The 27,395-nt window shown below is 36.9% G+C and overlaps 1 protein-coding gene across 9 annotated transcripts in view; it reads right to left on the bottom strand.

Annotated features, from left to right (window-relative positions):
* Nucleotides 1–27,395, bottom strand: part of FARP1 (FERM, ARH/RhoGEF and pleckstrin domain protein 1) — a 145,063-nt gene that overhangs the window by 43,771 nt on the left and 73,897 nt on the right. For all 9 annotated transcript variants that reach the window (XR_015744590.1, XR_015744591.1, XR_015744593.1 and 6 more), the window contains exons 3-12: nucleotides 16,171–16,275; nucleotides 11,361–11,403; nucleotides 10,424–10,502; nucleotides 8,291–8,388; nucleotides 6,390–6,504; nucleotides 5,720–5,867; nucleotides 5,368–5,463; nucleotides 4,077–4,240; nucleotides 2,432–2,500; nucleotides 1,382–1,457 (exon numbers count right to left, since the gene is read on the bottom strand). Coding sequence is in view for 4 of the 9 variants with exons in the window: in XM_026708298.2 (XP_026564083.1) it covers nucleotides 1,382–1,457; nucleotides 2,432–2,500; nucleotides 4,077–4,240; nucleotides 5,368–5,463; nucleotides 5,720–5,867; nucleotides 6,390–6,504; nucleotides 8,291–8,388; nucleotides 10,424–10,502; nucleotides 11,361–11,403; nucleotides 16,171–16,275 (993 nt within the window). In the remaining 5 variants the exon portion in view is untranslated. The remainder of the gene's footprint in view (nucleotides 1–1,381; nucleotides 1,458–2,431; nucleotides 2,501–4,076; nucleotides 4,241–5,367; nucleotides 5,464–5,719; nucleotides 5,868–6,389; nucleotides 6,505–8,290; nucleotides 8,389–10,423; nucleotides 10,503–11,360; nucleotides 11,404–16,170; nucleotides 16,276–27,395) is intronic.

Here is a 27,395-nt window from a genome sequence, read left to right as displayed (position 1 = left end):
ATACAGAAGGGAATAAATTATCATCAATCTTTATAGCAACTGTTTTACGAATTCAATATAAATAGGGCTCTATTCAGTATAAGAAACTCTTTATTTTCAGCTGCCCTCCATTAAAACCACCTTTAATATTACAATAGCTTAGTCCTTTTCCTAAAACAAAACAGCTTTAACTCCTATGAAATTATATCAGAATATGTAGATTAAATACACCTCAATCATGTAATTTACTACTACTACAATATGAAGCTATAGCAAAATTTGCTCTTAAAAAAACAAGCATGAAATTATAGCAGATAAGGATATAAAAAGCAATTAGCAATGATGGCTTTATATTAATTCAGAGCAGAAGCAACAGGTCTCACTGTAGTATGAATGGGTGAATGCAATCTCACACCTGTCTGGTTTGTAGGCTTTAGGAGTAAACTTTAGATCAAGCAAGGACCAAACCAAAAAACAAAGGAGAAGATTGAACATTGAGAGAAAATTCAAGTGCAGCAAATGACTCAATCCATCCTAGTTCAAATTAAACCCTTCCATGAAGCTACTAAAGGTAATACCATAACAAAATAATAATAATAATAATAATAATAATAATAATAATAATAACAACAGCTTCCATAAAATTGCATGGCATAGAAAGGAATGAAATGGGAGTAGGAGAAGGAAAGGGAAAGGAAGGACATAAAAAGGACAAGATTCAGGGATCATTTGTTCTATTTTAAAATGTGAGTGACTCTTGAGCTCACACTCCTATTTTTTGCCTTGGTCGCAGTGACTTAAGACAAGCTGAAGACAGAAGAGTAAAAAATAAATGTGTGTTTCACTTACAGTATCTCATTATTGTTGCTTAGCCTCTGAGCAATGACACATCCTCTTATAAGTGAACAGATTGAATACTGTCGCCTTTGTTTAACTTGTCATCATTGCTTATTCTTGATGCTTTTATTATCTCTTTGATCTGTTCTTTCCCCAACATCCATTTCCAATCATTTACATTATTTTGTATACAATGTTTCAACTGTATTTATTTAGACCTCCTTTGTTTACACATTTCTCCAAGATTGATTTTGGTCAAATTCCTTTGGGAATGTGTCTACATCTCCTCTTGTTCTTTGTCCTTACAAACAATGCCTCACACTCGTTAGACCTCCCAAAAGTTTTGTGTGAATTACAGAGTTTCAATATTTTTATTGATAAAGCTTGATGAAATTAAATCCTTTCTGTCTGCTTGCATTTTCCATTTATTCAGCAGCATTGCAAACCAGAGGTAAGTATACTGTTCCTTCAAGCAATTTGTTTACCCTCCTTAAACAACAGTATACAACAAAGAACAAAACCGCTTTTGGATTTTTAGTTAGCAAAAGCATAAAAGATAACTGACTTGTTTTGGCACCACAGAAAGTTGCTCTGTAGATTTTGGAGTCAGACTCCTAACAGAATGGATCCTGCTGTGTTTTCTGTGGAGAGAAGAAGAACCACTGAAGCAGGGACTGTCATGGGTGTTGCCTTGAGCTTTTGGAAGAAAGCTGCACTATGAAATTAATCAACCAAGTTAACTAAAAATTAAACACATTTGCACTCAATTCCTCAATTTCTTTAACTCTTATAGTAATTATGGAAAACAAAAGCCCCAAATAAACATATTCTTTTGGGGTGTATAGGTGGGGTAGGTCATTATGGTGACAGATATATATTTCACTGAACATATTACAAAAACTTAAGAAAAGGAGAACTTCGGAGTCCAAAAGCTGACTCAGAATGTAAACCTGTTGCTAAAATCAAGATTTAACTCAACATGTTAGAGGGCTTTGGAAACAGATTTGAAAATGACATCCCAAAAACCACTCTACTACTACCTAACATTTCACCGCCACTAGCAAAATTAACATTTTTTTAAAGCAGAAAAATGTTAAACATTATTAACACTACAATCCAAATATTTGTTTTGGAACAACCACATCTGTCATCATAGCTACCTTCTTTGGACAGAAAACCTTTTCTGTTCTTAGCATAATTCTCTGCCAGCCAAGTCAGAGGTCTCCCAGCATTATGCTGGCTAAAAGTTTTAGAAGGGGCGATTCTAATAGAAAGATAACATGCAGGAGCTGGCAAGTTGGAACTATTTACTCAAAGAAAGGGGACAAAGAGCAATACAATTAGTTACTGAACAAATGTTCTGAGTCAAAATACCACTATTTCTGCTAGAAGAGCAAGTATCTAAGGGCTTCTGGATGGGAAAAATACGCAATGCTGTTTTCCTGCATTCCTGGTCGCTTTTCTTTCAGCAAATATGCAACCAACTTCAATCCCAACTGCCTGTAATTATCATATGGCTATCTAAGAAAATCAGAATTCCTGATACAAGAGAAAGATCTTAATAGCAAAAGATATATCATCATCATCATCATCATCGTCAAAAAGTATCTCAAACCTCTCAAATTGCACTTTTTTATGTCCTCCTTCTTTAACATAGTCAAGGACTTGCTTCTGAGTACGGCCACTAAAGGGAAGGAAGGAGGGAAACAGAAGTAGAGAAGGAGGGAGAGAAAGAAAGAAACAATGATAAAAAAACTAGAAAATTAATAACTAATACATTATTTTTGTGTTTTTCATTTCTATATGTTCCTATTGCATTTTGTTTTCCTATGGGCAGCAGTTGATATTGGGAAAAGGGCAGTATTCATTGCGGTCATCCCAATTATGGCTCTGAAAAGAGCCTCTGTGCTGTTGAGTCAACTACTCTAAAAATAATATTAGAAAGTCTACTGGTTTTACGCTCTTTAAGAGGCTCAAATATTAATTACACTATTTGTACACACTGGCAACAACTGACTGCCTCAATGTTAAATGCAATCCTTTGGCTACATCCTCAGGGAGCTCATAAACTTTCTAAGGAGAAAGAGCAAACAAAAACCCAATATTGCAAAAATAAAAAACCATATTGAGATTGACAACGGTACTATATGTTATAAATTCCAATAGTTATACAGTGATTTTGTTTTTTACATTTATGATTCTGCAAATTACCACAAGAAAAATCTATTATCACCATGGATTTAATGAGCCAGACATGAGCCCCTGCACATCTACTTCTATCCAGGTGGGACAAAGATGGAATGTGAATCATGACATTAGTACAAACATTACAACTTGCATTCTTACATCAAACTTCATTATGTAGGCACATAATTGCAATATTTCTGGGATAACATCATGATGTACTACATATTCTAATGTATAAATCCATTTGTGGGCAAACTAACCCTCAATTTTTGTTTTTACCAAAATACTGTGAAAAATGAAATCACCAATGGATAAGCTGACCACATTTTTCTATAGTAGTTTGAGGCTCTGCTTAGTCATGGATAGGCTTACATGCACATGTACATATGTGGAACATACAGCCAATTATGAAAGGAATTGTTATATATAGTCATGGATAAACTGAATCCAATTTGGGAGTCCATTTTGGCACCTAAAATTCTGTTTATCCTTGAGTACATACAATACACCTATTTAACAAGCACTTGTTCAGCAGCCATTCAAATTTACAACGTCACTAAACAAGTGATGCTTACAATGGTCCTTGAAGTTCTGGCCATCAGAACTTCCTGGGGTCACATGACTGTCAGTTGTTATGTTCTTTGCTGACTCCCTACAAGCAAAGTCCACAGGGAAGCAAATGGTGACAATGTGACATCCTCATTTAATAACAGTGTGAGATTTCCTTTATGATGGCAAGTGGAAGCTCTGGAATTGTCATTGCTTAGTGGGACAGTCATGGGACATTGTGTTTTATAAGTGTGTTACTTAGTGATGGAAATTTCAGTCCCAACTGCCATTATCTGGATGTGTTTTCATTTTGACTCTGGAAAAACTCTGAAATACTTTGTGAATCTGGTAACCTGTAGCTCTCCAAGTAGATTTAAGTCAAATTGGGGAAAAGTTAGTTTGGACCTTAAAATGTAACATAGCAGGCTGTTGGGAAAGAGCATTATATTTGAACTAATCCATTCCCTCTAAAAAGGAATGAACACACTTTTTCATGATTATGATAATAAAAAACAAAATCCTACCTGAACCTAAAAGATGAACCTCTGGTAAAAAGAACAGGTTTAGGTTTGGGTTTGGGTTCCTCAAACAGCCTGAAGAAAGCGTGGTGTTCTACACAAATTTTCCAAAACGCCTTGCACAAATCCCGATTAGCCATTAGAAATTCCAGTGTGTCTTGGAAGTTACTCTAAAAAATAATAAAACTAGGTTTAGTATTGGAAAAAGAAAAGGAATAAAAAGAGACTGTACACAGCAAAAAGAGATAATTTTTGTTCATTTGTTTGGAAGTAAGCATTTTCCCTCTGGCTATCTGGTTTACTTAAAGATAAAACATATTCTGTCTGCAATGAAGATGAAAACCTTTATCATTATATATTACGAGACTGATTCTTTGAATCTATGCTTGTTTTCCTCCTAAGTGTAGATAGCATCCAGACAAATCCAAGTGAAATAATGTATTATTCCTGTTATTCTTTTGGGTTAAAAGCAGAATGGACCTTTGAAGTTTGAATGGACCTGTGAAGTTTGTGCAAAGCCCAACAATATTAATGTGACCATTTCCATTTCTTTAAAGCAATGCCTCGTAAGTTTAATTATTGGCTAAAGTCATCTTTCCCTGATGCAGTTTTGCAGAGGTGTGTTAACATTACTCCTACATTTTTTGGGGTCAATTCTAAATTTGTTCTTCCTCAACCTCTTTTGTTAGGTTCTCCCAAAATCCCAGCAGCAATCAAGGGTTATTTTGGATCGATATGCTTGGCCTTGTGTTTATGTAAGTGTATTGTGTATTTCATTTATGGCAATCTTTTTAAAGACTGGTGCCTGGCTTTATTTTGTTCATGTTCTTTTCTTTCATTTTAAAGCCATGCATGCTTCTTGGGAGAAAGACAAGGAATATTCCTGTTGGGTGCCTGAATTACTTTTGTATTGTCATGTAGCTAATGTATTTCTGCAGTTTGCTTTGTTGTGAGTTTGCATGTGCTAGGTTTCTTCCACCTGTGAAATGGGTATTCTATTATCCTTTATGAGAAAAAAATATACAATATCAGATCGTTATTTCTGTCTTGTGCTCGAGAATGAACTGAACATGGGCATAATAAGTGCTGCCAGGGTGAAGTAGGAGTTGGAAGGCAGAAAGTTGATATGGAAAATGGTGCCTTTTTAAGTTTCTCTTGTGTGGTACTTTTGTGGTCTGGAGAGAAACATGGAGCACAGAAATATGCCAGGAACAAATGAGGACTTGATTTAAGGAAGTAATGAAAAATATCTTAAAATACTAACATTCCAAGAGGGTCTGCCCTTCCAGAAACTTACATTTACATCTGGGCGTAGTTTAATAAGAAAACGCTTCCTCTTAAAACTGAGTTTCCGAACTTTAGACCAGTTGAATGCATTTATCTTCGTGTAACCCTAATTGTGATACATAATGAAGGAAAATAAGGTATTTGCTAGTCAGTTTGCATTACTGCTGCAGATCAAACAAAAAACAAACAAAAGTCCCCTTGTACTGTAGATGGATTTTGTTTAACCACCCCCAATTAACAAAGACTTATATTCCTTCTACCATAAATTTTATCAGTGATTTGTGATCTGAAGGAATAGTCACAACAATCCCAACCTTTGCTATTTCAATTTGGATTAACTACTATTAGAATCACTTACACACCTGAAACACCAGAATGCCTGTATGAGCCACTCCTAGGTTGATCTTGGTTCCTTCTCTATCCTTAGCTGGATGCAACCGGATTCCATACATTTCCAAACGACGGGCAATTTCAAGCAACTGGAAATCGGATTCTGCTGGTGTCTGACCACTGAAGGAGTTATAATGCATTTCACAAGGTAGAAAGTAGTTTTGAAGAACCTGCCTTTCCCCAAAAATACTGTTTCCTCCTCAACATGCTCTGTTATTCATTGTAAGATAGAATTGAAAACTCTGGAGGGACTTTATAAGTCTTGACTTTATAAGTCATATTGCCTAGCACAATATCCAGTAGAATATATTATTTAACAGAGCTGAGAGTTTCATATACAAGAGTAATAAATCAGAAGTATAATCACCTTTTCTTCCCATTCCTCTGCAAAGTAATCTAATGCTTCTTCCAAATTTGGAAGATACTAATCGCTTACTTAAAAAAAAGGTTCTTCATCGATAATGCAAATATTTTGTATTAATCTCCCTATTCAATCTATTACCATATCCACTTCTCTCCACCACCCGTTCATCTTTTTCAGAGATACATTTTAATTAAAATAAAAACTAGATATATTTCCTACTGTATCAAGCCTGTTATTGGCATTCCAACATTATTTAATAGTAATGCTTAAGTACTTACATATGATTATGATGAAATTCCATTATTTTGTCTTCTAAAGCTTCTTGTTGAGGTATATATTTGTTTTTTGCTAAATGTTCATGATCATTGGTGTCATCAAAATCCCCAATTTCAGCTAAAGGGAAAAAAATACTCAATGGATAAAAATCTAGATTTGGAGAGGAGACTTCAACTGGAAAGTATAAACCATCCGATTCTATAAACATTAGCACTATATTGTAGTTAGTTCAATAGGAAGTCCCTCCAGAGTTTTCAATTTTCATTCTCAAGATAGCACAATGTATTTTTCATGTGAAGCTAAAATACTGGGCAATTGCAGCTATAGTGAAATTAGGGGATAAAAAAAATCTACACCTATTAGTACTTGTTTCAAATGGATACTGACACACACATACATCATAACCACCAGCCCCAAGTCCTTCTAATTCTTTACAACATTTAGAGTTTCAGTAGATATCATCAGATATCCTTAAGGCACATCTTAAGACTTTCATTTGAAACTCTTAATACAAATACTAGCTATCTGTGGTTAACCTGTTATATCTTAGACGTTTGGCTTGATCCAATGTAGGCTAACAAGTACTATAAAGAGAAATCTTTTGGGAAACTCACACCATTATGGATTGGTATGCTTACACACAATAGAGAAATTTAAATAGACAATGTTTTCTACATAAAAAAGAATATCATTAGATCAGAAGTTTATGGAAATCATGTGCTGTCAGATATTTAAATCATCTTCATTCATTGACAAAATTATCAAAAGTATATAGGATTTTTAAAGAATAGTACCGTGTTATGTACTTGAGAAATATCATTTTAATTTGCATACTTAACTAAATGTGAAAGCAGACAGGTATAATAGATAAAATCTTCTTGCCAACAAGAACCATTTTTGAAAGCCAATTCAGTTGCTAATGTCATTCTAAAAAGCATGATTACTTTTTATAATGTCTTGAAATTTCAGGTCTCTTAGATGAGTAGACCAACATTGTTCTTTGTTCTTCATATTTTCAATGAAAAAAGTGAAACTGAAGAATCACTGGTTCTTTTGTAGGGGCACTTTGATTCCCAGCACCTCATGTAGCTTATTTTTCACTTTTTTCATTAATCCTAATATAATTGATCTCCAAACTTTCAAAATTGCTATTCTCAGAAAAGGAGGATGAATCTCCATGTGTCAATTCAAAGCTGTTCATGGACTGGGATATGGAGATAGAAGACTTGAAAAATGGAATCACAAATTTTTTTCTTCAGCATTTCCTTTGATGTCATCTATTGACATGGGCTTCAATAAAATTACATATATATATACAACAGCTGTGCTGACTCTATTTGTAGCAGCCATCTGATCTACATTCAGATACTGGAATTAATCTAAAACTCTATTTTCTAGTACAACTGAAATTTTTGCCAGAACACAGAAATGTTTTTTATTTGATTATTTTCAATAGCTACTGTTTGCGCTTACACTTGCACATCTAAATGCAAAGCAGCTAATCTTTCTGGCCAGAGAAAGGAATGAAACAACATTTTTTTTCCCAAAATATAAGTGAGCTCCCATAAGAAAAAACTGGGATTTGGCTAAGGGAGTAATACATCCCGCCATTGTTATTTCACATTCTATTTTTTAAAGTATTCCCACTTTTAGAGCTTTAGCCCTTAGTGATATGGGGATAAAGTCAGTGACTTTAGACTGTCAACAAATGTAACCCTGATTGTAAACAAGGAAACAGTTCATTAGAAATATTGCATAATATTTGAGATACAAGAATACAAGAAAGTAAAAAATAAACTTCTGGGAACAGCTTTATTTTCAGCTTTGTAATCTATAGAAAAATACTATCTAACATTATACTGTTCAAAATGAAGAAGTTAAAAAATGAAAGAACTTTACTTACACTGTACAATGTGTGATATTAAGAGAGCAGCACTAGTGTCATTACAGGTCAGTCTTCCTTGTGCTAAATCCTGTTTAACTTGCAATGCAAATAAGTACCTGCAAGGGCACATAAAATAGAAAATATTACTGACACTTTTATGGAGTGTTCGTAAAGTCAAAATGTTTACATATCCCTTACTAGAAAGTTTACTTGAGATGAACAATCTGCCCATACATTAAGGTTATCAAGTGGGGTCTTTCTCTGAGAACCTGATACATTATTTACATATAAGGTGTGCCTATACATTTTTTGTTCTAGCACCGGAATACCTTCTTTATGGAAGTCTCACCGCTGACATTATTAGAATATTTTGTGTAAACTTTTTCAATGTTTCCATTTCTAAATAGTTATTTTTATGTTATTTGTATTTCCAAATGTGTATATTGTTCAAATGTCACTAATTTATCCTTACAAGAACTGTAACTACAATCAAAACATTGTTGCACAACAAATATCACAAAATGTTTTTACAAATTATGAGCACCATAGATTATTATTTTCACTATTGTGACCATCAATTCAGCCCTATTAGAAGAGGGAAAAATACCACCAAATACTTCAGTCAATGATGAAGTACAAGATGACCTTCTTTATCATGAAAAAACCCTGCCTTTTCATTATTATTAGAGAACACCATTTGACTTTGTAATTTCTTTAAAAGATGTCACAAAATCCAAAGATTCAGCAAGGAATATTGGCAACTTCAAATTTCAACTAATAAATGCTCTGTTCTACACATTGGCAATAAAAATCAGAACATGAAATAAAAGTTGGACAGAAACCATCTCATAGATGGCCCTCACTCTGTCAAGGACCGAGGAGTACTCATCTCAAATGATCTAAGCCCCAAAGCTCACTGTAACAGCATTGCCGAAAAGGCATTAAGAGTTTTGTGAAGCTTCTTCTCCGGTAACATTGAATTGCTAACTAGGGCATACAAAACCTTTGTGAGACCAATTCTTGAATACAGCTCATCTGCCTGGAACCCACACTGTATATCAGACATTAACAAGATTGAGCGGGTTCAGAGGTATTTCTCAAGAAGAGTACTCCACTCCTCTACTCACAAAAGAATTCCCTATGCCCCCAGCTCAAAATTTGGGCCTGGAGAATCTGGAACTGCACTGCCTACAATCCAAACTAAGCATAGTACACAAAATTATCTGCTACAATGTCTTGCCTGTCAACGACTTCTTCAGCTTCAACCGCAAACAATCAATATAAACTCAAAGTAAACCACTTCAAACTTGATTGCAGAAAATATTACTTCAGGAAGAGAATGGTCAATGCCTGGAATGCTCTACCCAACCCCGTTGTTACAGCCTCAACCCCTCACAGCTTCAACCTCAAATTGTCTACCATGGACTTCACCCCATTCTTAAGAGGTCCTTAAAGGGGACATGCATAAGTGCACCAGCGTACTTACCGACCCTGTCTTACTGTCCTCATTTACCTGTATTTACTTCCTTTGTTCATGTTTATGTTCATACCTACACTTGTTATCTTGTACATGTTTGACAAACAAATAAATGTCTCAATACAATCACTCAGTTGCTTTGAGAGGAATAGGAAATCAGCCTGCCATTTCTCAAGCTCTGCTGGTTTTTCTATGCAGTGAGTGAGAGAAGGGACAGACATTATTCAGCAGAAGTTTACTTAAAATGTGGGAAATTAGGTATAAGGGAAGAGAAGGGAAAAAAATCAGTGGGGATAAAATCCTCAATAAATGTATATATGTAAGAGCAGTCGCAGATGCCAATGACAAATCTAGCATGCTGGGTAACAGCAATATAAAATAAATAATTATGGATTAAGAGATGGAATTATAATATTAGCAAGTGCCGACTATTCATTTTAAAGTGTGAAGATATTGGGATATGGAAATATAAATCAGCTCCATTCTCACTTAAATCTGAACAGAACAATAGAACAAGTTAAACCAAATTTTAGATCAGACATTCGAAAGCCTGGAATCCTTTCAAATAAACTCCTGACCTCACCTTAATATGGTTTATTTTAAAATTTGGTATGAATATTTCCAATTCTTGTTGTCTTGATGAAGAGGAATTTAAAATGGATGCTTACACCAACCTTGTTAATTCTTCTTGCAGCTGAGCGTGATCAGGTGGGAAGAATTTTACCACAAATTTTAGAATGACATGCTTAGGTCCTAAGAGACAAAATACGGGACAACAATGACAAAAGTCATCAATTTATTGTTTATTTATATCGCATGCAAATATTTCATTCATAGTATGACTTAAGAAGTGACTGAACAATGTAAACTATGTACTATTAATAAAAAGTTAAGGAATACAAAATCAAATATAATATTGACTAAATCAAACTACGTATCAGAGCAAAAGAAATGTAGTCACTCTTAACAGAATCTTTCTTGAAAAAAATAATTTTTTTGAAGGGCAAACCAATTTATATGAAATAATCTTGCAAATACTAGTCTCTGATTTTTGAGACTTTTTTTCTCCTATAATCTACATAGAGAAAAAAAATTCTCTGCTCAAAAAATGAAGTTTCTTACTTAGTTCTTGAACTAAACATTTAAGTGATTAAAAGGAAAATGTAACAATTAACAAACTTGTTTATTTACGGAGTTAGTCAGGATTGCTTAGTGAAGATATTACTCGGGGTAAACCTCACACCTAAGTTTATATGCTGTAATAGCAGGCAGAAAGACAGAAGGTGAAGGGCAATAAATACATAGTATTCAAAAATAACATTTTTTTCTGTCCTAAAACAAATAAATGCTGGTCTTTAGTGACACTCTCTATCCTAACCATCTGCTAAGAGGATAGTTGCATCTACTCTTCTTTATTTGGCAGATTTATTATAGCTCCAATATTCTCCAACGTTTATAATCAGGGTAATGTTCAAATAAGGCCTCTGCATATAAAATTCAATTAGATACATTATTTTGTCTATACATTTAATTGAAGTAAAATCAGGAAAGGTTAAGTATCATCTGAAACTGGGTCTAAATTTGCACCAAAATAAAACTGTCAACACATACTTTTGATTTGTTTTATGACAGGTTTCAAAAGATCCAGCCAAATCTGGGGAAAAAGAAAAGATATAATCACTGATGCAGCTAAAACAAGAAAGAACAGCTCCACAGTTTAATTTCTAACCCAATCATTCCAGGATTGCATCATTTTACCAGATCTGTATAAATTTGGATGATCAATCGATACTGCATCTGGCAATCATCCTAATTTTTTCTGGGTAGATTTCATAGCCCTATTTTAAGATGAAGGTGAAGACAGCTAATTTCATTGGACAGAGTGCAACCAGGACAGGAGACACAAATCTGGATTACAACTCCAGGAGCAATCATATACATAGTAGGATATAAACTGTATTAAACTGAATTTTCAGAGGAAAAAACATGTCAACAATAGTGATATTTTCCAAAACTCACACCAAAATAATTATAGCACGATCTTTTCTCCACACAAGTATTAAAATTAAATAAATGATTAAACAAATGAGTCAAAAACATTATATTTGTTTACTTATTGAGGAAAATGATCCAAAGCTGCATATTGGTTTGAGATAGAATAATGAGAAACTTTGCTTTTAGTAACTGTGCCCCACTCAGTCAGCAATAACTGAAGGACTAATCAAGTATTTTCAGAAATTTTTAGTTGAAGTTTCTGAAAATACTTGATTAGTCCTTCATTGATTTGGAGGAATTTTAGTCTAGCTTTAACTCTGGAATATTGGTGGGTTTCCTTGCATGAATTACTGGCCTCAGATCCTTCAACAATATATTTCTAGGATTATTAAGATCAGGATTTTGATTTGACATTCTAAAACATTAACTTTCTTCTGCTTCTTTTATAAAACTTGTGTGTTTTCGGTCATTGTCTTGTTAAATGATCAACTTTTTCTTGAGCTTCAGTTACGAACATCCTGTAGAATTGATTGGCACAATTCAGAATTCAAAGTTCCATCTTGGTTTAGAGGCCGCAAAGAAACCATGATACTGCCACCATCATGTTTCACAAATGGGCAAAAGTTCTCCTGCTGGAATGCAGTATTTGCCTTTCACCAAACATAACATTTTTTATTTAAGCCAAACATTTCTATTTTTGTCTCATCTATCCACAGAACATTCTTCCAATAGCCTTCTTGTTAATCCATGTGGGTTTTTTTCATAAACTGGAGATAGGCAGCAATGTTCTTTTTATAGAGTAGTAGCTTTCTCCTTGCAGTCTTGCTATGCTCACCTCCGTTATTCAGTATTGCCCTGCTGACAGTCACATGAATACCAACATTTCCCAATGCAAGTGCACCACTACTTTTTAGACATTACCTGGGCTCATGAAGACCTCACATACTCACACCTGATTATCATCACTTTGATTAAAAATAACTGACTAATTTTCCTTCAAATAAGTTGATATTCCAAGAGGTTGACATATTTTTGCCACACACCAACATATATCTATCTATATCTATATATCTATATCTATATAGTATTGAGCTTTGTTCGGGTATTTTCCCATGACATTATAGTTGTGCTTTTAAAGTTGTAGCAACGTTTCAGCAGAATCTCATCTGCCATCATCAGGCTTCTGTATTGTGTTCGTCTGGTGAACAGATGAACACAATACAGAAGCCTGATGATGGCAGATGAGATTCTGCCGAAATGTTGCTACAACTTTAAAAGCACAACTATAATGACGTGGGAAAATACCCGAACAAAGCTGAATACCAGATAGATAGATAGATAGATAGATAGATAGATAGATAGATAGATATATTGCTCAAAAAAATAAAGGGAACACAAAAATAAGACATCCTAGATCTGAATGAATGAAATATTCTTATTAAATACTTTGTTCATTACATAGTTGAATGTGCTGACAACAAAATCACACAAAAATTATCAATGGGAATCAGATTTAGCCACCCATGGAGGTCTGGATTTGGAGTTACACTCAAAATTAAAGTGGAAAAGAACACTACAGGCTGATCCAACTTTGTTATGTCCTTAAAACAAGTCAAAATGAGGCTCAGTAGTGCATGTGGCCCCCACGTGCCTGTATGACCTCCCTACAACACCTGGGCATGCTCCTGATTAGGTGGCGGATGGTCTTCTGGGGGATCTCCTCCCACACATGGACTAAAGCATCCCCCAACTCCTGGACAGTCTGTGGTGCAACGTGGCGTTGGTGGATGGAGCAAGACATGATGTCCCAGATGTGCTCAATTGGATTCAGGTCTGGGGAATGGGCGGGCCAGTCCATAGCATCAATGCCTTTGTCTTGCAGGAACTGCTGACACACTCTAGCTACATGAGGTCTAGCACTGTCTTGCATTAGGAGGTGCCCAGGGCCAACCGCACCAGCATATGGTTTCACAAGGGGTCTGAGGATCTCACCTCTGTACCTAATGGCAGTCAGGCTTCCTCTGGCGAGCACATGGAGGGCTGTACGGCCCCCTAAAGAAATGCCACCCCACACCATTACTGACCCACTGCCAAACTGGTCATGCTGGAGGATGTTGCAGGCAGAAGAACATTCTCCACGGCGTCTCCAGACCCTGTCACGTCTGTCACATGTGCTCAGTGTGAACCTGCTTTCGTCTGTGAAGAGCACAGGGCACCAGTGGCGAATTTGCCAATCTTGGTGTTCTCTGGCAAATGCCAAATGTCCTGCACGGTGTTGGGTTGTAAGTACAACCTCCACCTGTGGACATTGGGCCCTCATACCACCCTCATGGAGTCTGTTTCTGACCGTTTGAGCAGCCACATGCACATTTGTGGCCCGCTGGAGGTCATTTTGCAGGGATCTGGCAGTGCTCCTCCTGTCCCTCCTTGTACAAAGGTGGAGGTAGCGGTCCTGATGCTGGGTTATTGCCCTCCTATGGCCTCCACGTCTCCTGATGTACTGGCCTGTCTCCTGGTAGTGCCTCCATGCTCTGAACACTACGCTGACAGACACAGCAAACCTTCTTTCCACAGCTCACATTGATGTACCATCCTTGATGAGCTGCACTACCTGAGCCACTTGTGTAGGTTGTAGACTTCATCTCATGCTACTACTAGAGTGAAAGCACTTCCAGCATTCAAAAGTGACCAAACCATCAGCCAGAAAGCATAGGAACTGAGAAGTGGTCTGTGGTCACCACCTGCAGAACCACTCCTTTATGGGGATGTCTTGCTAACTGCCTATGCTTTCCACCTGTTGTCTAGTCCATTTGTACAACAGCATGTGAAATTGACTGTCAATCAGTGTTACTACCTAAGTGGACAGTTTGATTTCACAGAAGTGCGACTGACTTGCAGTTACATTGCGTTGTTTAAGTGTTCCCTTTATTTTTTTGAGCAGTGTATGCTTGTATATATAAATATAAATATACATACTCTGAGAAGCACAGATATATATAGTCTGACTCACAGACGAACACAATACAGAAGCCTGATGATGGCAGATGAGATTCTGCCGAAACGTTGCTACAACTTTAAAAGAACAACTATAATGATGTGGGAAAATACCCGAACAAAGCTGAATACCATATATATATGAACAAATATAATGTGAACAAATATAATGTTTTTGACTCATTTGTTTATTTTTAATAGTTGTGTGAAGAACAGATCACTTTTACATGATATTTATAGAGAAATACTGAAAATTCAAAAAGTTCACAAACTTTTAAACATCACTGTATATTGCACTCATATTAATGTATTTGTGGAAGCAACATACACACAGATTCCCATGGAGTTAAATATGTTTCACTCCTAGATAGTAAAAAGGCAAACTTTTTTCTCAGAAAAAGAAAACTCTCTTTTGTCCTGAACAAGAGGGCTTGAAAGAATTGTACATTTGTTCAGGTTAAACTTGAATAGCTCTTTGTTATACCAAGTTAAAAGCAAATCCTCATTTCAGAAAAATAGCCACTGGACCCACCAAAAAAAATGTGTTTAAGTTCTGGCCTATTAATGTGTTTTGATTATTGTGAGGGAAAAGGCTATTAATTTAAAATTGTTTTTGTTAGCCAATAAAAACTTTTATGCCTTAGTCATTTATGTTCATATGAGGAAAACCAGTTTTTAGATTTAAAAAAAACACAGATCTTGGTGTTTCTTGGCATTCTAATAATGTTGTGTTTTTGAACTTCACACTTGGCACCCTGAAAAATGTGCGCACTGCCAAATTTCTGAAAAGAATAACTAAAATACAAACCAGTTACAATGGCATGGGTACCCAGCACAGGAGTAGAAGGCTTTACAAGGTTAAGAAATGGTGCAGAAATGGTAAACTCAGAAAGAAAACAGCACATACTATACTCCTCTGTGGTAGCATGTGAACCTCTCTTAGAAAAGCTTTACACAACAGTTGCCAAGGTACAACAGATTTGTTTCCAGCAGAAGAGAGGAAGAAAAGGATGAACAGATGTTATTTTCATAATGTTAAACATAATGAACTGGACAGCTATCACTCAGTCCACAATTAATTATCTTTCCATGAAGACTGGAGTTTTGTTCTTGAAATAATAAAAAACCTATCCAATAGATATGTGCACACATTTTAGTAAAACAAGTGTAAGTTCTGTAGTCTATCTAAAACAGTTGCTCTACTTATGTGCATATTATTTATGAACAAGCATATTGCACATTTGTGATTCATTGATTGTGAGCTGGGAAACAAGAATATTTATCATATGCTCTTGCTTATCTACTCTGCTTTCAAGTGAGAAAACTAGAAAATATTTTAAGGAAGGTAGGAAGGGGCAAACTTTTAAGAGCATGAAAATATTATAAAATGATATCATGGGAGGGATGATTTAGGCAAAATATCTTTACTTACCATGACCTTCTTATGATCCAGAAACTCAAGGCCAAAATAATCACCTTCAACAAGATTCAGATGGTTGCAGACTGCATCCAATAAAATCTTTCCTGGAGCTCTTTGCTGTTATTGAAAAACAAAGATTATACATTATATGCGAAAATGAAAAACTCACATTAAAAATTCATTTCAAATTCAAGTTATTTTGTCTTCTCACATATAGGCAAGTACATAACAAAATTGTGTTTTCCTGTGTACAGTCAATTTTTAAGTGAATGTCAAAGTACTGAAGGCTTTATGGTGTCTCTGCTTTACGATATAATAGAAATAAGTTCGTTGAAAAGTGGACAAAAAGGCACCAGATAATCTAGCTGCATGCTCTTACATTTAATTCATCAGCTGCCAGGTAACTATTTTCTGTTTAAGAAATGGGAGGGAAAGGGGCAACTGATTTCTAGGTTTGAAATTTACACAACATACACACATACCCACATGATTATTGGGTCAAGATCAAAACACAGGAACTGGAAGCATTCACCAAACATATCAACTCTGTGGACAGATACATCAAATTCACAAGGGAAGATGTTAAGCAAAATAGTCTAGACTTCCTGAACTGTGCAGTATACATTAAGAAAGACAAAAAATATTGAAGTTTACAGAAAACTCACACACATAGATCAATATTTACATTTTGATTCTCATCACTCACTGGAGCACAAAATGGGAGTTATCAAAATATACCTATACCACTGAGCTGAAGGCCTGCCGACCAGCAAAGATGAGACAGAAAGAGAATTAAAACACATCAAGGAAGCCCTCAGAATGTGTGGTTATCCCAAGTAGGTCTTCATTAAATCCCCCAAAAGACCCGGAGCAGGAGCTCCTCCATAACAGACAAAGAACAATAAACAAAGCAATGTTGTCATTCCATACGTTGCATGAATATCGGAATAGCTCAGGGAGGATCTTTAGCCAGCACAACATACGTGTGTACACACTTCAAATTAAAGAATACACTAAGGCAGACACGTATCCATCTCAAGGATAAAACACTCAGACACAAACTGAGCAATGTGGCATATGCAGTACAATGCAGTTCTCTATATTGGGGAAATAAAACAACCACTTCATAAATACATGGCACAACATAGGAGAACAAACTGATCAGGACAAAATTTAGCAGTCCATCTGCATTTAAAAGATACAGGCCACTCTTTTGAAGACAGGAAAATCCACATTCTGGACAGAGAGGACCGCTGGTTTGAAAGAGGGGTCAAAGAGGCCATCTATGTCAAAACTGAACAGCCCTCTCTCAACAGAAGGGGAGGGATAGAACATCATCTATCTCCAGTCTACAACACAGTTGTTTCAACTGTTCCAAGAAGGTTCCAGCCCACTTGCATTACTCAGGTGACCCTGACAACACAGATAAACCTCCAACTAGCCTCAATGACTCTCTAAAAGAATGCAACTGGCCAGCTGTCTGCAAGGAGTTTAAATCTTTCCATTCTCCACCTTCCAGAGCTGAAGAAGCTTCTTGGATGAGATATATATAAATTTGTTCAGATGTAATTCCCAGTACTTAGTTCTGACTTCCCTCCCTTCTCCTTAACACCCTCTTGGAATAAGGATTTTCATTCTTCTTTCGTTGCACATCACAGACAACAAATGGTCAACATTGGCAGCGTCCTATCAAATTCTGTACCTGTCAACAATGGTGTCCCCCAAGGCAGTGTTCTAGGACCAACTCTTTTCATACTCTACATAAATGTGATCATATCAAGAGCAACTGCATTCTCTTCGCTGATGATGTAAAGCTATTCAACACCACAGACAATACTGCTACCCTTCAAAAAGACCTTGACTATGTATCAGAATGGTGAAACAAATAGCAACTTCAAATCTCAACAAATAAATGTTCTGTCTTACATATTGGCAAAAAATAAAATAAAATCAGAAAATAAAATACAGGCTGAATAGTCAAGACCTTGTTGATGACCCAAACTCTGTCAAGGATCTTGGAGTACTCATCTCAAATGACCTAAGTGCTAGAGCCCACTGTAACTACATAGCCAAAAAGGAGCTGTTAACCTAATCTTACATAGCTTTTTCTCTGGTAATATTACACTAATAACTAGAGCATACAAAACATTTGCTAGACCAATACTCGAATACAGCTCATCAGTATGGAACCCACATTACATATCTGATATTAACACAGTTGAGGAAGTCCAGAAATATTTCACAAGAAGAGTTCTCCACTCCTCTACTAATTGCAGAATACCTAGACCTAAATTCTAGACCTAGAAAACCTAGAACTAGGCCGCCTAAGTATAGTATATAAAATCATACATTGCAATGTCCTACCTGTCAGTGAATACTTCAGCTTCAACCATAACAACACTAGAGCAAACAATAGATACAAACTCAAGGTTAATCGCACCAAACTTGATTGCAGGAAATATGACTTCAGTTAACGGAGTGGTCAATGTCTGGAATACTCTACCTGACTCTGTTTTTTTCCCCAAACCCCAAAAATTTTAACCTTAGACTGTCTACTATTGACCTCACCCCTTTCCTAAGAGGTCTGTAGGGGGCGTGCATAAGCGCACCAACGTTCCTACCATCCCTGTCCTATTGTTTCTTTTATATATATTTTTTCTTATATGTATCCATGTATTCATAACTATGTTTTTACTTATACCTATTATCTTGTAAGCAATTGACAAATAAAAATAAATAAATAAACAGTACTTTCAATGTTTGACTCGCCCTAAAGAAATTCCGGATCAATAAACAAATAATCTATTACTCTAGACAGCATTGTATGTGCTACATTCTTTAATGTGAACTTTTAATAAAGAAAGGATTGAGACAGAAGGGAAAAAACTTGTAATGTTGATATAACACATGACCTTCAGTTTTTTAAAATCATCTGTTTCAAGTAAAAGATTTCTAAATGAAAATATATCATGAACTTGATCAGATTGAACTACCAATAAACATATTAAATATTCAGGAAACTTTTCATCCACTTAAGTAATTTCAGATAGATTTTGTAAGCAAAGTTTTTCATAGCTATTGCATCATCATCATCATCTCTCTCCCTCTCTCTCTCCCTCCTTCCCTCTCCCTCCCCGGCTTTATTTCTAATTACACTATTAATTGCTATTTAGGAATATATCAATGGATTATGGGGGAATTTCATATATACTATAGACCAGTAAAAAAATGAAATGCACACAGTAAGCTATATAAATGGATTGTCATATGAAATAGCCCCTCTATGAGGGAGATGAATGGCTTCAAAATTTCATAAATAAATAAAATATGGACAATTTCAGATTCACAAAGACATGTGTAATACTATCCTTTGTCATGCGCAAAAGATAAGGTCCACACATGAAGGTCTAACTATACTGATTTATTGCTCTGGCACAGAAAATTTCTCAACTTAAGTTTAGCACCTGCTAGGAGTTAGATCCTATGCTGATCCCTCTTTAATTGCACTCCCAGGTTCTGCCAGTCCTTCCCCTAATCATTAGCCTAAATAATGATAATAAATATTTTTGGAATCTTAGCCTTGTGATATGCAAAGGCCAAATCTACTTCAAAGTCTGGAACTAATTTACTTCTCTCTGTCTATCCATCAGTTGCTAAACAATAAGAAGAACGAGTAACAATATGAATTTTATAATTAAGGCTCATCTGAGCATATTCAAAAGTATTCTTTCTTATTTGGAAGTGGCAAAGGAATTTCCTCAGGTCAATAACAGCAGTCCTTTTCAGCAGGCCTTTGACTGAAAAGATGGAAAAGGAATCTCCTAAATACTTTCTTGAAAAATTATCAAATGAAGCTTGCCACTCACTAATGGTACTAACATTAAAAGGAGTGGGTGGAGAGGTGTTCATTTTGCTGTTGCCCATCACAGAAAATAATGTTTTTCCCCTTTAATGGTACCCCAGAACTTGGCATCTGAAGACAGGCTACCTTATCTGTGTAATGTTAGCGATTCCCTTAACACAGAGATCAGTAATAATTCTCATGAAGTTCTGCACTAATAGATGAAGTGACATTTTTACATTTTAGTTGGAAGGAAATGTGTTAAATTCCAAGAAGCAATCGGACAATTTCAATTAACCTATTTTTAACATTTTATTTCCTCCCCCAAAAGTGCTGATTTCATAACAAGCATATTCAGCTTCAACAAACAAGATGTTTTTCTTTTCTTTCCTCAATATTTCCTGATAGTACTGAAAAGAAATGTATCTCCCTGGCCTCCAAAAGTACGCTACGTTCCTTCTTCCTTCACTAAACCTAAAATAAGTTTCAGAGTGTTTATTAGGAAAACCTGAGATTGAATTTCACAGTCTGAAACTTCAGGGGAATAATATAATAGTGCCATTCAGTTCAGTTTATCTATGCAGCAAACATAATATAAAGAGGCATTAGAAATTTCCCATTAATTCCTATCCCACGAAATGCATCTGATGGACAAAATTTGGGTGTTGTGTGCTGTGAGTTTATTTTATAGTGTGTCAATAGCCTGACTAAATGGTCATAAATGATTTCTCTGTGGTTAGATCTTAGCCTATCTTTCTCTTGTCTCACTTCTTTTTTGATTGATTCTACTATGATTACAACAGTCATCTAAACCCAGCAATTAAATTATTAGAGGAAGTAACAGAGCACTGACTATGCAGAACTACGGATAAATAATAAACAAGATATAGTGGTGCTGCTTCTGCTATGCTCGTGTTTGTGTTTCTCTCTGTAGTAATAGCACTTAGACTTATATACCACTCACCTCAAAGCGCTTTTACAGCCCTCTCTAAGCGGTTTTACAGAGTCAGCATATTGCCCTCAGCAGTCAGGGTCTTCATATACTGTAGATTTGTGTATATGTGTATACATGCAGATTGGGTTTTCTATATACTGTAGATTTATGTATATGTTTATTTATCGGTTTCCTTTTCATCTGCTGTGAGAGTGTAAATGAAATGTAGTGCTTAATATCATGAATATATTTTTCCTGTAAATAGCAGCTATGAGATGGAAGAAATGACTCCATATCACATTTTGTACTAACAAAAGATTGCTGGGGAAAGGAAAAGGAAGGCCTGCTTTTCATAGAACCGTGATAGAGGCTACAATAAACATGAAAATAAGTTAGAGATAAGAGGTGACCTCTGACTTCTCCCTTAGGTGCTGATACAAATTCCATTCATCTGCATGTAATCATTCTATTTTTCACTAATCAGGCTGGTACAGAAACCTAAATGTCAGAGGAAGTAGCATTTATTACCTCCCTACCCCTCACCCCCCAAAATATCCTGCTGAGGACATGAAAGAACCTAATAATGTTTTTTTTTTTCCACATAGTCACAACATACGCAGAATTGTTGTGGGAAAAATGGGAGAAGCGACTTCTATGCATGTTACTGTGAGGACCTAAAGGAAAAGCAGACTCGGTTTGACAACTGAACCTTGGATTTTACTGGCAGTTTGAGTCAAAACTGTCAGTTTGTTCTTGAGTAGCTGCAAAATACTACTGAAAGGTACACTTCATAACAAAAGAAGCACGGGGTAAGAAAGAAACTTTAAAACATTCCTGTTCTAAACTCTGTTTCAAACTGAAAGTTTCACAGCAACCAATCATCTAAAAGCTAAGAAACTAGATGAGAATAATAACGCCCCCCAAAAACTTCCCTGGCTATAACACACACTCAAATCAGCCATTTAATGGGCTCTATCACTCTGGGTTCCCCAGGCCTGCTGGCAAAACTACTGAGCCTTCTTCTGAAAGAGGGTCAGAGTGAGGACCAGTCTAATTTCTGGAGGGATAATTTCCAGAGAGAGGCAGTTACCATGGAGAAGGCCCTTTTTCTGGATCCTACCAGATGTACATTCTTTAGGGAATGGGACTCGCAATACTCCTTGCCTCCCCACTCTACTGCGTCAGGTGGATGTGACCAGCAAGAGATGTCTTTCAGTTAAATACAACAAGGCAGCTACATATACATGAGAACTGTACAACTCCACTATTATTCATGAAAACAGGCCCATCAATTACTGCTAATGCAACTATCTGCATCTGGAGGAGAATGGATAGGAGCAGAATCTACCTTGCTGACTGACTTAAAAAAATACTAGCTAAGCAACAATTCACTACATGGCTTTTACATTACTGTTTTACTTGATAGCACCTACAATTATATTTAGAGGTCAGAGATAAGAAATTCAAGACCTCCACAATGTAAAATAAACAAGGTCAATGCACATCTAAAGACTGAAAAGATGGAAAAGCACCAAAACGTTCTTTATATTTTTACTATAGCTTGTTCTTTAACTATATATAATACAACTCTTCCAACTCTTCCATCCTCCTGCATTGAAAGAGGATTAGATACATACGTTGTAACACTATAACACCGCTGGTAGTGTCAGCCCTGGAGGCCATCTTTTTCTTTGGATCTTCAGGGCTGCCACATTTAGTGGTGTGGGAAAACGGGAGGGGGGTTGCATGGAGTTGGTGCGCCTGGAGAGGCGTGACTGGGAAACATCTCCAGTTGGGAAGTTGGATTGATTGGACCATGTGATGGACATGTAGGTGCAGGGGAAGGGACTTTGACTTTCCTTTGGGTGGGGAAAACCCGAGGGCTTTCAGATTCGGGTTTCCCCAGACCTGCCAATCTCTAATAAAATGGAACTTTGAGAAACTGCCGGCCTTGGAATCTTACTTGGTTGGGGGTGTTACTTGGAACCCTGACATTAACCTGAATCTGAATTTCCCCCGGATTTTCCCCACCCAAAGGAAAGTCAAAGTCCCTTCCCCTGCGCCCACATGTCCATCGCATGGTCCAGTCCAGTGGTGGGATTCAAATGGTTTTACTACCGGTTCTGTGGGCATGGCTAAGTGGCCGTGGCTAGATAAGCATGACCATGTGACTGTGTGGACGTGGCTTTTTTGCAGCACCCCCTGGGGGGGGCGTTTTTGCTCCCAGAAGGCTTCCCTGGGGCTCAGGAAAGAAAAAAATGGAGCCTGGAGGGGGCACACAGTACCCCCCACGCTCCATTTTGGGGCCTTCTGGGCCTCAGGGAAGCCTCCTGGGGGACCGTCCCAACTGGAGATGTTCCCCAGTTATGCCTCTCCAGGGTGCAGGCTGAACGTCCTTGACTCCCAGAGTAAAGAATGATGTTGTGGCTATATATCTCCACCAACTCCATGCAACCCCCCCTCCCGTTTTCCCACAGCACTAAATGTGGCAGCCCTGAAGATCCAAAGAAAAAGATGGCCTCCAGGGCTGACAAGTAGTCCTCAATTTACAACAGTTGACTTAGTGACCATTTGAAGTTACAATGGCACTGAAAAAAATGACTTATGACTATTTTTCACATTTATGACTTTGCAGCCTCCCCATAATCATGTGATTCTCATTTGGATGTTTCACAACTGGTTCATATTTAAGACAGTTGCTGTGTCCTGGGGTCATTTGATCCCCTTGTCAAACCTTCTGACAAGCAAATGGGGAAGCCCGATTTACTTAAAGACAACCACGTTGCTAACTTCACAACCGCAGTGATTCACTTAAGAAGAATAGCAAGAAAAGCCGTAAAATGGGGCAAAACTCACTTAACAAATTTCTCATTTAGCAATGTAGGTTTTGGGTCCAATTGTGGTCCTACGTTGAGGACTACCTGTATTGTTATAGTGTTTAGTCAAACACACTTTTGACTGAACACTCTAATGGTAACCCTACGACTGTTGCATAAATTGGTAGATGCCTGACATGATGGTGTAATAACACTTTTCAAGTGCTGAGAAACAGTTAATGCTGGAGAGGCTGGGCAGGTGCAAATAAACTCGAATTACTTGTGTGGTTACCAGGCAACTGTGCAAACATCCTCTAATTACTTCTTGATCCCTCCCACTGTTTTTTCCCCCTCAGCTGAGCTATATTCAAATAAACTGCAGAAAGTGTGCCATTGCTGTTGATGCCTCTTAAAGTGGTGGGAACAGCTGCAAAGCAGTTCTTTTCCCGTCTCCTCTTCCTCCTCCTCTTTCAACCTTGAGTCACCCTGTGAACAGTGTATTTACTCAGCAGCTGAGAGTAGATCAGCTTGCTAGAAAATCAAGCTGCTACCCCTAGAGCATTGCTATTGTATAGTAACGCCGAAGTGGCTCGTGAGAAGCTAATACTGAATTAATGTCTGTAGAGATTAGATTCTCAGTCATCCAGATCACAGTTGTCTCAAGGATGCTTTTTTCTTCAAAAGGCCACTGGACTGTTTTTTCCTTGAGGAAGAAGAAAATGGATGGATGGAGAAGTGAAATGTTTCTTCCTCAGAGAAAAAACAGTTGCCTTTTGAAGACAAAAGCACCCTTGAGATAATACTGAATAAAATAAAAACAGAGTTGGACACAGAGGTAATATTCAACAGATTCTGGAGAACCGGTAGCGGAAATTTTGAGTAGTTCGGAGAACCGGCAAATACCACCTCTGACTGGCTCCGCCCCCATCTATTCGCTGCCTCCTGAGTCCCAGCTGATCGGCTGGGTCTTCTTTTGTTGCCCTGCACAGGAGAATGGAGCTGGAAAGCAGGTTAGTGGGGTGGGGAGGGAATGGGATTTTGAAGTAACCTTCCCCTGCCACACCTACCAAGCAATGTCAGGCCCACCAAGCCATGCCCACAGAACCGGTAGTAAATTTTTTTGAATCCCACCACTGGTTGGAAGGATCCTTGGAGGTCTTCTAGTCCAACCCCCTGGTCAGGCAGGAAATCCTATACCATATTATTAGTTAGACTTAATACTAATAGGCTTCCAAATCCTAAGCAATATTGGAAAAGTCCAGTTTATAATACTATATTGTTTTTACTATAATTCACTTCATCAAGCACTCTAAATTGATTCAGTTCCAATTGGACTGGACTGGCACTTGCAAAAAAATACCCCTGGCTCATATATAAATGCTCGTGAATTATTTGGACAAACAATACTATGCATTTTGCATACAAATATTAGTATATGTATAGTAAAACAGATTGAACTTGAAGCATTAACGTCATCATTATAGTGCAATGAAAGATGCTGTACTTATGTTAAATTTTATCCTATTTGATATTTTTTTATATAAACACATACATGTCCATCAACTAAAGCAGCATTAAATCATTTTATCATTCTGCTTCCATATTAATATTGTATAATATAATAACAAACAAGTTGGAATACTTCCTGAACAGAGTTCTAATTCATAGTTATCTATCTATCAGCCTTGCCCATCTAATCAAATGGCCACCAGTTACAGTATATTGGATTTCAATTCTTATAATCCTTCATCCAAAGAGTTAGTTTGGCACAGGGGTTTAAGGTACCAGGCTAGAAAGGGGAAAACCATGAGTTCTAGTCCTGCCTTAGGGACAAAGCCAGCTGGATGATTTGAGCCAGTCTCTCTTTTAGCCCTAGGAAAGAGGCAATGGTACAGCACTTCTGAAAAACTTGCCAAGAAAACTGCAGTGGTTATTAGGTATCACCACATCTGCAATCTCTCTTTCTTAATAGGTCACAGCTACAAGGGACATGTATATTTATATTTATGCTAAAAAATAAATTTGATTCAATTTACATCCAATTCAAATTTGATATATCAGTCTTAAATAGTTTCTGGCATCCAGACTTTATTGTATTTCTGAGACATCATTTAGGAACCAAATGCCTTGTAAAATTTTAAATCTTTAAAAGGCAGCATTTTCTTAAACTATATTCTTTTTAAGGCATCTGTTTTGGAGCAAAATATTACAAAAGCTATTTCCTGTCTCACTTTTTAAAACTGCTTATGATATGGCAAAAATTACACTAATTATGCTTTCTCGAACCTTACGGTTTCATCAATTCTTAACTATGTTAGCTATCATAAAAGTAATCATATTCAAGAGTTAGCTGTTAAATCCATTTTACGATGCCCTCCCCCATTCCTGTACACAGAATTTGCACAGTAAAAACACCTTTAATCTCCTGCAGAGTTTACTGCTGTAGCTACTCCATTCTTTTATTGTTGCACTTGTTGCTGCTATTACATTTAAGGACTCTGATTTTAAATGAATGGTGTTCTTTTACAGTCTTATTTTAGTGTATTGTTGCACCATTGATACTTTATCCTTCTAAAAAGAGTTAGAACATTGTGTTATAACAATCAGTCACTCAAGAAAAATCAATAAAAGTTGCAATAATCTGGGCTCTCATTTTACCGACCTCAGAAGGATGGAAGGCTGAGTCAACCTTGAGGCGGTGAGGATCAAACAACTGGCAGTGAGCTGAATTACCCTGCAATACTGCATTCTAACCACTATGCCACCACAGTGGCTTAATAACATAGTTGTTAAGCGAATCTGGCTTCCCCCATTGACTTTTCTTGTTGGAAGCTGGGTTGGGAATGTCGCCAATGGGAATCATATGACTCCAGGACCCTCACAACCATCATAACATGCCAATTGCCAAGTGCCTGAATTTTGATCACCTGCCACTGGGGAAACTGTAGGAAGTACAACCATAATGGAGCCTGCTCACTGCATCATATAAGTCATGATAGTAATAAACGGGTCATCATGCAACTGATCTGATTTTACATTTTTTGTAGAAGTCGTTAAGTAAATTAACATGGTCATTAAGTGAATCCATGGTAATTAAGCAAATGCCATGGTTGTTAAGCAATGGGTTAGATATCTGTACATAAACCAATTGTATGCTATAGGGCTAAGTGACTAGTCATAAGTTAAGAATCACCTATACTTTAAGACAAGAAAATGCTCATTAAGAACTGCAAGTTCTCCAGATTACTAAATTATGTTCTAATATTACAGAAAACTAGATCCATTTGCAAAAATTTATTGACACATATTTAATTAACTACACAAACTTGGTATCAGGATCTGGACACGCTGCAACATGCGCCAGAGCCCAACAATGAGAAGAACTGCTATTTACCTTGTTGCCACCTCAACTGCCCCTATGGAGAGACTAGGATGATGTCATCAGGAGGTGACAGGGAGACTACAGCTGATGGTAGCCACCCCAGATGCCCCTATGGAGAGACTAGGATGATGTCATCAGGAGGTGACAGGGAGACTACAGCTGATGGTAGCCACCCCAGATGCCCCTATGGAGAGACTAGGATGATGTCATAGGAAGTGACAGGATGATTGCAGCAGGTTGGGAATGAGTGGCAGCTACTGAATC

This window comes from Pseudonaja textilis, chromosome 8 (genome assembly GCF_049901715.1).
Source record: "Pseudonaja textilis isolate UNSWEBS1 chromosome 8, rPseTex1.2, whole genome shotgun sequence".
Taxonomy (NCBI): Eukaryota; Metazoa; Chordata; class Lepidosauria; order Squamata; family Elapidae; genus Pseudonaja; species Pseudonaja textilis.
This window is presented reverse-complemented; position numbering and strand designations above follow the sequence as displayed.